General features: G+C 41.1%; 1 protein-coding gene across 1 annotated transcript; it reads right to left on the bottom strand.

Annotated features, from left to right (window-relative positions):
- Nucleotides 1–8,169: 8,169 nt before the first annotated feature.
- Nucleotides 8,170–9,676, bottom strand: DRD5 (dopamine receptor D5). Its single transcript, XM_041490296.1, has one exon. The coding sequence runs from the start codon at nucleotides 9,674–9,676 to the stop codon at nucleotides 8,219–8,221; it is 1,458 nt and encodes a 485-aa protein (XP_041346230.1). The 3' UTR covers nucleotides 8,170–8,218.
- Between the last annotated feature and the right edge of the window lie 23 nt (nucleotides 9,677–9,699).

Raw genomic sequence — 9,699 nt, 5'->3', positions numbered from 1 at the left:
CGAGCATTGCTACCTTATATACTAAAATTTTCCTATTAGATGCTACAGGATATGTAAATATGTATGTATGAAGTTAAGCTTTCTGTCCTAGGCCCATTCCAGCTGTCCTATCACTGTACAAATCTATCTTTATCCAACAGGCAAAAATAGCAGAACTTGGTACCTCTATATTGAAAAAATATTGCTAATACTTTCATTTAGCAGAAAGTAGAGCCCCCACATCTCTTGTACTTACATGTTGGCAGATTTAGGCTTGAGTCACTAAGAGTCACCTCTGTATCATCATGATACAAGTCACCACAGTCAGCTTTTCATAATGAATATATGCATTTAATACATAGCACCACATTTTGACTATGTTCCTCATGCACCTTAACTGCACAGTTAAAGAAAACATAGCATTGATATACTGAGGGCCATTCTACCTGAGATTTCAATTAGGCACTTTCAGAAAGTTTCTGGATGACAGACTTGCTTCCAGCAATCCAGCAGAAGAAACCCCTAAAATGCCCTACCACTGTACAGCAAAACCAGGAGTGGCAGGAGGGGATTACACAGAGCAGGAGTCTGGATCCTGGGAGGTGGACAGGACTCTCAGCCCTTCTCTGTTGGCTTCCCCATGTAAATCTCACCCATCTCTGCTTGGCCTCCCTGAGTCCCACGAGCCCTTAGGGACAGTCCCTGCCTTGGCCCCATCCTGACCCCTTCCAGTCCCCTTTCACCTGCTCACTCCAAAACCTGCTGACCCCTGTTATCACCCCTGCCTCAGCCACTGGGCACCACATCACTTCCTCCTGGTCCCTTGCTTTGTTCAACCGCCACCAGATCTGTGGATTGATGGACTCTCAGCTGGTTGCTCTTCTTAAATTCTCTCCTTCCCTTCTACCCAACTATTTTCTTTCCCATGCTCAGACAAGAACTCTGCTATTGCCAGGAATTTCAATCCTGCCACTTTTCCCAGTGCTGCTGAGCTGGTCCTGGAATTTGCACTTTTATATCTGATTTCACCTATGAAATCCTATCTGCAAATACTATTTTTTAAGAGAATGGCACTATTTGACTTATCAAAGTAATTGTTCAATACAGAAGATGTTTCTACCTAAGAAGACATTTAACATTCAGACACTGTCTTACCTCAGTTGAATGTTTGGAGATTATGCAAAACATTTTATCTTCTGATGAAGCAGAAATTCTTTGCACGCTGTGAGGAAGTTTGCATCTTTGTTTTACTGATCCAGGAAGACAAAAGCATTGTTTAATATCCATTGTTGAGAGATCTTGAGCTGCTTTTAATCTTCTTCTTTTCTTGCTGTCTCAGAATGCTTATAGATAAAGATTGATTAGCAAATCTTTATAGAACTGCTTTGAGTATAAATTAGTTGAAAGAAATTTGCACTGGGATTTTATTCTTGTAATGAAAGATAATAAAACTTTAAGATCTGACTTGCTTCTTCTGGGTGAATTTGTAGATTTTACTTTTATAGACCGAAAAATATATTTAATTACCCTATAAATATGATTGAATTGTTTTTTAAAATATATATAAAATAACATATACATGCAAGTATATAAAAATCAAATGCATATACTCTTCACGATGAAAATATTCAGCCTCTATTTCCAGAAAAGCCAAAAAATTAAACCTATTGTAAAAAAAAAACTCCATTACCTCTATGTCTAATACCGATCTATTCTCACTTTGTATTCTCAAGCAAAATCCCCAAGAGCTTTTAAAAAAATCCATTTACTCTTGTCCTCTAAATTATGGTTTTGAGGAATAATCTTGTGTTGAGAAAGGAGATGTTGCTTGGGAAAAAAAACACAACTAACAACAACAAGACCTATACGATTGCCCTTGGGCAGAGAAATAATGTAATTTAAGTGTAGCTTGAGGTATTTCCAGATCTGGTGACAATAAGGTACCTGAGCAGCAAGCTCCATGCCAGGAGCTTCTGCTCACCAAAGGAGACTAATTATATCAAGTCAACAGGGAAAGCAAAAGGTCAAGGCCAAAGGCTAGAAACTTAGATTTTGAATCTTACTGAAAAGCTTTCAGATTGGAAAAAGGGGGTCAGAGGGTAAAAGCAAGTATGCTGAACTTCCTGGTTAATATTTGATTAATGGGACATTTTCAAAACTGCATCAGGTGAGCTGCAGACCAGACTTCTTCAATTCCTCAGAAGCAACCAAGCTCAATGCTCATCTCTGCTGTGCGACTACCAGGGGCTCTGGAAAAATGAAATTAATTTAGGATTGAATTATTAATTCAGCTCAATATTGGGTCCCTAAACCATGCCCTACGTGCAGCTCAGGCAGCAGAGCCCCGAGCAGCTCTCGCAGCCACATCCACTCAAGCCACAGCCAGGCACCAGCTGTGCCGGAGAGGCCACGCTAAGCAGATCTCACTTGAAACCACTTTATTCAGAGCATGACCTCAGAAAAGAAAATGTGGTTTCTCTTTTCTTTAACAACCTAAAAACATCTGTTGTTTAAAAAAAAATTCAGATTTCCTATGCATCACATGCAGGTTTGGAGCACCCATCTTAGGAGCAAGGGGTCTACTACCAAGGAGCAGGCTTTTGTGGTGGAGGGTGAGGTTCTTGTGTGTCAGGAATGGCACACAGCCCTGCAGTCCCCTGAACCAGCTGGCTGACACCACACTGATTTCATGGAAACAGAACCCATTTTGCCATTTCTTTCCTTGTTTTCAGACCTCCCTCCTACCATGAATCAGTTGATTAATAGTAGAAGGTTCAGAGCTTTCCAGCTTCTGGTAGCAATGAAGGCACAGTTCCCAATACAAACAAGTATTTGCTGTTAACTGCAGGGAATAATTCACATGAAGAAATTGTTTTCACAGACTGGAATTTTTAATTTTTTATGATTACTGCATAGTATTTTATAAATCTCATAAATGTGACTGTGATGGCTATGATATAAAGATTAAGTCCATAAAAATATTTATCCTCCTTAATTAAGTGCCTACTATAAATATTATTGACTGTTATCTCCATTTACAACTAAGAATGGATTTCAACATATAACAATATAAAATCATCTTGTAAATTTTCCATTAAACTAAACTATCCTGGGAGAGATAGCAGGTTCTCTGAAAAAAAAACAGTCCATCATCTGCTTCAGATGATATTATTTCTATTTCCACTCTTGACACACCTAATGCTATTAATGTTCACTATCATAAACTGCAATGATACCACTACAACAATAAACAAAAGGCTGAAGTGACACATCTTTGATGCCCCATTAACAGAAATATCCTCATTTATTTTTTGTTTTGTGCACATCATTGTTTTTAAACCACAAGTATACCCTTTTCTTTAAAACCAATTTAAATTTGGAGGGTAAAACCCTGTCAATAAATACAGAGTGCACTATATAGTTAACAAGACTCAAAATGCAATTGCTGTTGCTGATCTATGATCAAAGTGGAGATTCTCTGTGCAGACTTCATGAAGCTTTTGAGAAGTTTGAAAAGGCTTCCAAAGTTTGAAAATAAACAAATACATCTGAGTAAAAAAAAAATATTTCTGCATTGCATCAGGTAAAATGTTTTGTTCAGAGCGCCAATTTTAAGATGGCTTCATCCACTGTCAGAGAATCCCAGTGGCAATATTCATAAGAAGCAAGGAGAAATAATTTCATTCCTCCGTGACCTAAGCACACATCTACCCCTGAGGTCTTCTGCTGAATTAAATAGGCACTGCATATTTTTAAAGATCTTATGAATTCAATTAAACAGTAGTGAAGATGGCCTCAGAGGAAAGAAATATCTCTGCATAATTATCAACACAGACATAGGTGCGTACCCTGCCTTCTGTGTGGCAGTGAAAAAATGGCCTCCTTATTGAGAGTGCTGATTTTGGTACACAGAAACAGCTGAGGAACTTGTGACCTCTCAAACCTCCAGTCTGAGGCATGTTCTGAACACTGCCTCAAGTCCTGTCAATCTTGAGTGCTGAGTTTATACATGATTGACTCCTAAATGGTGTAAGATTGTGCTCACTGTCATTGCTATAAGAAGGCTTCCTAATTTTAAAGCCTTTTTTGTTACATGTTACAAAAACGGAGGAACTCTCGGTAGGGAGCCTCCCTGCAGACACACATCAGATGTAGTTGGCAAAAGTAAAAAAACACAATGAAAGCAAAGCAATAAAATACCAGACTTACCAAAAATTACTGCAGTATTTTTCCTCCCTTTGGAAAGTGTTTTATTTGTGTTCACCTCTCAGAAAGGTCTCTACATTTCTTTAGCTTGTGGAATAAAACCCCAAAAACCACTGTACAACCCAACATCCATTGTTAAAGACAGAGCTGTTAAAAGCTCTTGAGGGTTTGAAGAGTGAAAGAGTTTATATGGTGTTTGCAGCATTTTACATAAAACACAGTACTTTCATATTCTCCATGTTCCAGCTTCGTAAAATTAAGATATCTTCCCATGTTCTGTTCTTCCATAGAAGACTTAAAATGTAATTTTAATTACATTTGTAATAAATTTAATTACATCTGCAATTACACACAAAGATACACACAAAGACTACAAATACACTGACCCTCCTTAGGTATGGTGCTATCCAGCACTAACAGATCCAGCTGGCTAAGAGGTAATTTAAAAGTTAAACAAATTGCAAGGTAAGATTTCCAAAAGCAATACAAAACAGAAACAGAAAATTATCTGGGACATTGAAATCAGCCACCACTGAGGACTAGATAAAGTCAAACTGTATCATGAATTCAAATAATTTATGCACCAAAAAGAAAAAAACCAATAGATGAGAAGTACAGAACCCTCAGCATAGACAAGTTCCAGAGAGACACCACGAGGATATGAGGATTGTAAAAACCCACTTGCACTTCCAGTGAACTCCACTCCTTGTATAGGCAGATGCATTAGTCCTTAAGAGGGAAACCATTAAAAAGTAGGGCAGCAGTTTCATCTGAGGGAAACAAGTCAGAACAATCCTTTTGGGGATGTTTTCATTCAAAGGGGCTGCCCCTTTTTATAGTTCAAGGCAAGATACACATTTCTTTTAAAAGTTTATCTTACTAATTCTGAATACTCTAGCTTTGTCAGTGGTAAGTAATTAAAACATATTAAAATGCAACAAATTGTCCCTATGAGTTAAGAAAATATTTTCTTTAAGATCCATAAGGTCAAGCTCTGCTTCCAGCAAAACAAAAAGCACCTTCTGTCTTTTGAAGCAGAAATGTTCCCTCTCTGATGCTCCTAGGCTTTGAAAGATGAAGCCCCCTGACAGACATATATTTCAAGATAAGCAATTACATCATAGAACCACCACCAGAAATCATTTACCAAATGAAGTCATGAACTGAAAATTACTAATGGAAAGTGGCAATTTGGCCAGTTTTCTGTACTGCCCTAACCATGCTCAGAAAATCTAGGGGCTGGCTAAAAAACGCTTTCCCTCAGATCTAAGATAAGGATTGTTTCTAATATTCTGCACAAAGCTGTTACATAAACCCACTGATGGAGATGTCTTCTTGCACCCCAGAGCCAGCCCACTCACTTATTCCAGAAACCCAGGCAGGTAAAGCCTCAATGAGGAGAGCTCTGGTCAGGGTGATGCAGGAACATCTCGCACTCATGTACCCCTGAGCCACACCTGCAGTGAGCTGGATCCAGGGCAGCTGTCACACCCCTGCACAGGGATCACTGGGAAGCAGAAAGGACACAGGGGCAGGTGGGGAGACACCCTCTGTTCTGCTGCTCTGTACTGCTGCTGGAGCAGGGGAACCACGCAGCACCAGGATGCACAGCCTGCTGGCATGGGATTTCCCATCCCCATCTCCCCAGGCTGCTTCTGATTTAATGAGGAAAAATGGGATATAACACAGGCATTGCCCCGGGAACTGGAATCAGCACCAGGTTCCTGCACCTCTTGCATCTGATATCACTGGTTTTTTGCACAAATCCAGCTTAAAATGCTGTACTTGCATCAACATTTGAGTGGTAACTAGAAAATGCAAAAAAAATCTAAACTCAGTTTGGGATAATTCATTTCTGCACCATCAGAAGCAGTTTCCTTCATTTTCATTTGAGAAAATTATTTTATTCTGGGCAAGTTTATCTAACCAGCAGGGCTAAAACTATGATTAACTCTAACAACATATGATTGCTTTAGCATAGGAATGTATTCACCCTCGACGTCAAGCCATTAGTAGGTTGAACATGATTATGGGCATGAGATTTGTTTTTCAAGCTTCCCTAAGCCACAGTCACAAGACCCTTCCCTAAGGACAGCTGTAAAGGGATATCACACTGAGATTTCATATCAACAGCAAAACAAAATGCTCAGGTAGATGTCAGTCTTCAGTGACAAGCAATTGAAAAGGTAATCCAAGATGACACAACTAATTAATATCAAAGACTAAATACATAAAACATTTCTTGCAGACCAGATTGCAGCAGAGCCACCACAAAGGGATTTCAATCACATTCCTCCTGCGCTTCTCCCACCCCATTTCCCCAGGGGGTAGAAGATAACCCCCAAACCAGTATTAAGGGTTTAACTTCCAAGCAGGCTCAATACTAAGCCCATAACATTCACAAGTTCCAGGGTCTGGTTAAATGATTTCCCTGAACCATGCAGATCCCACTTTTCCTCCATACATCTTACAGCTCCCAGTTAGGCAGGATGGGGAGGCCCCAGGTCAGGGCCATTAGGAGGAAGGGCTGCAGAATCTACACCTACCATTCAATTTAAATCTGCTCATGGCACAGGTATTTCTAAAGGGTAAATTAATCTAAGTGTTGTTCACTCTGTGAGCCAAAACTTGAAATAAATATTGGTATAGCTTTTACTACCTTTGATCACTTGTATTGGAAATAGCATCACTTTTGATTTCTGAGCTGAAAGCTTACAACTGTTTCTAATATTCCATTTGATGTAAATGATTCAATAGAAACAAAGTCAAAAATACTCTTTTCAGTTTGAAAGATTGCTTTAAAATGTTTAGTATAGTTGTACTTACAGCACCTTTAAATTCTAGTTAATAAGTAATTAAAATAATACATTATCAGAATTATTTTCTTCTCTCAGTGTGAATGAGTTCTCTAGTGTCTGCACTGGGAAATTATGATTATTATTACAATTTTCAACCACAATTATTGTTTTTAGACACACCCAGCTTCTAATTCTATCATCAAACCCTTTACATCAATAGCATTTTTTAAAAGTTCAAGTACAGAATTAAATGGAAAGTTTTAATAGCTTATCCATATGTATACTTGATATTCTTGGCTGCAGAAAGGGATACCATCATAATATTAAAGAAAAACATGTAAGAGCCATAGAAACAAGTTCATCTATGTCAAGAATTCCTATGACCCTTGCTTTTACTCAAAACCTGTATTTTCTATACAGACTATTTGCTTTTAAAATAATAGGGTTAAGCTGTTAGTCATTCTAACTGTTCATATAGAAATGTTACTTGGAATACTTGTTGTAAACCTTTCAGGGTGACAAATGAAAGATAATAAACCCTTGATCAATGTAACTTTTATTTATTCATCCAGGAACAGAGGATATCATAGGCAACAATGCCGCCTAGGAGAACAAGGATTTCACATAAAGTGTTTTGGCAGAAACACGCATTTAAATAATCATCCAAATCACCACCTCACTATCTCTATCTTAAAAAAGAAAAAAAAATCAAAACTAAACAAACAAAAAAAATGGAGAAAAAGAAACATAAGATCTGAACAAACCAACAGCCTGGATTTTTTTTTTTAATTTAATGTCTATGCCAGCCACATCTGTCCCCGATTTTAAAGATCTGAACAAACCGACAGCCTGGATTTTTTTTTTTTTAATTTAATGTCTATGCCAGCCACATCTGTCCCCGATTTTAGAAGTCATAATACTTAGCAGTGACAATGGCACCTTTCATTTGCAAACACATTATAAAACATGAACTGACTCCAATTATACCACAATATCTCATCACAGCTAATCAACAGGACTGCCTGGTCTGCCCCCAGCCTGGGGAAGTGCTGATTTAAGTTTGTGCTGCCAGGCCCCTGTATGACAGTGTCTACACCCTGCAAAGTACCACCACAGAAGTGAATTTAGCATAAACTGACTGACCAAACTGCAGCACATCATCAAGCAGGTGTTTCCACTCAGTGCTAATATTTTCTTTTATATTCCAAGAAGAACTGACCAGACTGGGACACAATTTAATGTAAACCATTTGGAGTGAAAGGTGTTATCTTGCCTAGCGAAATCTCCCCCTCACAGTCCAGCTCACAGGCAGAGTCAGTGGCAACCTCATGGTCAGGGGAGATCTGGGACATCCTGTCAAAAGGGTCCTCGCGATTTTCCTCACAGTCAACCACATTTGGGATCATGTTAACATAAGCAGTCACTATCTCCTTATGGTAAAGGGTGTCCTGGTTGTAAGAGATAAGCTCATTGCTTATATTAACAGTCTCCACTGCAGTACCAGAGCAAAAATGACCACATCCCAGGAGGTTGGAGAAAACCTTTCTAAAGTCAGCATTGAAGGCATAGATGATGGGGTTAAGAGAAGAGTTAGCCCAACCAAACCAGACAAAGATATTAAAGGTGGTCTCACTGACGCAGGGCAGGCCAGCGTGGGGGTCACTGGGTGGGCTCTCGCAGAAGGGAACCATGCAGTTCAGGATGAAGAACGGCAACCAGCAACACACAAAGACACCCATGATGACAGAGAGCGTCTTTAACACCTTGGTTTCTTTCCTGATGGAGGACTTGAGGCTTGTGTGATGGTGGCAGTCAATGTGGCTGCTCCGGCAGCTCTGTGCATGCTCGGCTGCCCTCTCCAAGGAAGAGATACGACGAATCTGCACCTGGGCAATGCGGTAGATTCGGGTGTAGGTAACTATCATGATAGCCACCGGGATATAAAAACTGATCAAGGAGGAGGAAATAGCATAAGTCCTGTTGAGGCTGGAGTCACAGCTCTCCGATGGTCCAGTGAGGGTATCATTGCTGCCAGAGGTCCCATCAGAGGGTCTCACTGCCGCTAATGCCACCCATGTGGTACTCATATCTTCTGCCCAGGTGGTGACAGCACCTGCTGCTGCCCAGGCAGTGCCAAATCCATCTCCAATATCAGCATCAGCAACAACATCCCCACCTTTGTGCCAGTTGAGCTGGACAGGGATGAAGGAGATGAGCACAGACAGCGCCCATGCCACGCTGATCATCACCAGAGCCAACCGCTGGGTCATCTTCCTCTCGTAGCGGAAAGGGCTGGAGATAGCCCAGTACCTGTCCACACTGATCACACACAGGTTGAGAATGGAGGCCGTGGAGCACATGATATCAAAGGCCACCCAGACGTTGCAGAAAGCCCCAAAGGGCCAGTACCCAGCTACCTCTGCCACCGCCTTCCAGGGCATGACCAGCAGGGCCACCAGCAGGTCCGAGACAGCCAGGGACACGATGAAGATGTTGGTAACCTTGCTCCGCAGGTGCCGGTAGCGGACGATGGCCGCACACACGAGCACGTTCCCGAAGAGAGTCCAGAGGATGAGCAGCGCCAGCAGGCTGCCCGCCACCACCTGCGCTGCGCCGGGGGCGCCCGCCGAGCCCCGCGCCTCGCCGGGGGGCCCCGTCGCCGGGGGCAGTGGGCTCCGGCCACCCCGCAGCATCGCTGGCGGCTCCCGCCGGCGGC

This window comes from Pyrgilauda ruficollis, unplaced genomic scaffold (assembly GCF_017590135.1).
Source record: "Pyrgilauda ruficollis isolate IOZ18807 unplaced genomic scaffold, ASM1759013v1 scaffold1, whole genome shotgun sequence".
Lineage (NCBI taxonomy): Eukaryota > Metazoa > Chordata > Aves > Passeriformes > Passeridae > Pyrgilauda > Pyrgilauda ruficollis.
The sequence above is the reverse complement of the archived record's forward strand: the minus strand, read 5'-3'. Positions and strand labels throughout refer to the sequence as shown.

Bases quoted from the DNA above. Each gene is read 5' to 3' on its own strand.
- DRD5 (XM_041490296.1), bottom strand. From the start codon at position 9,676: ATGCTGCGGGGTGGCCGGAGCCCACTGCCCCCGGCGACGGGGCCCCCC.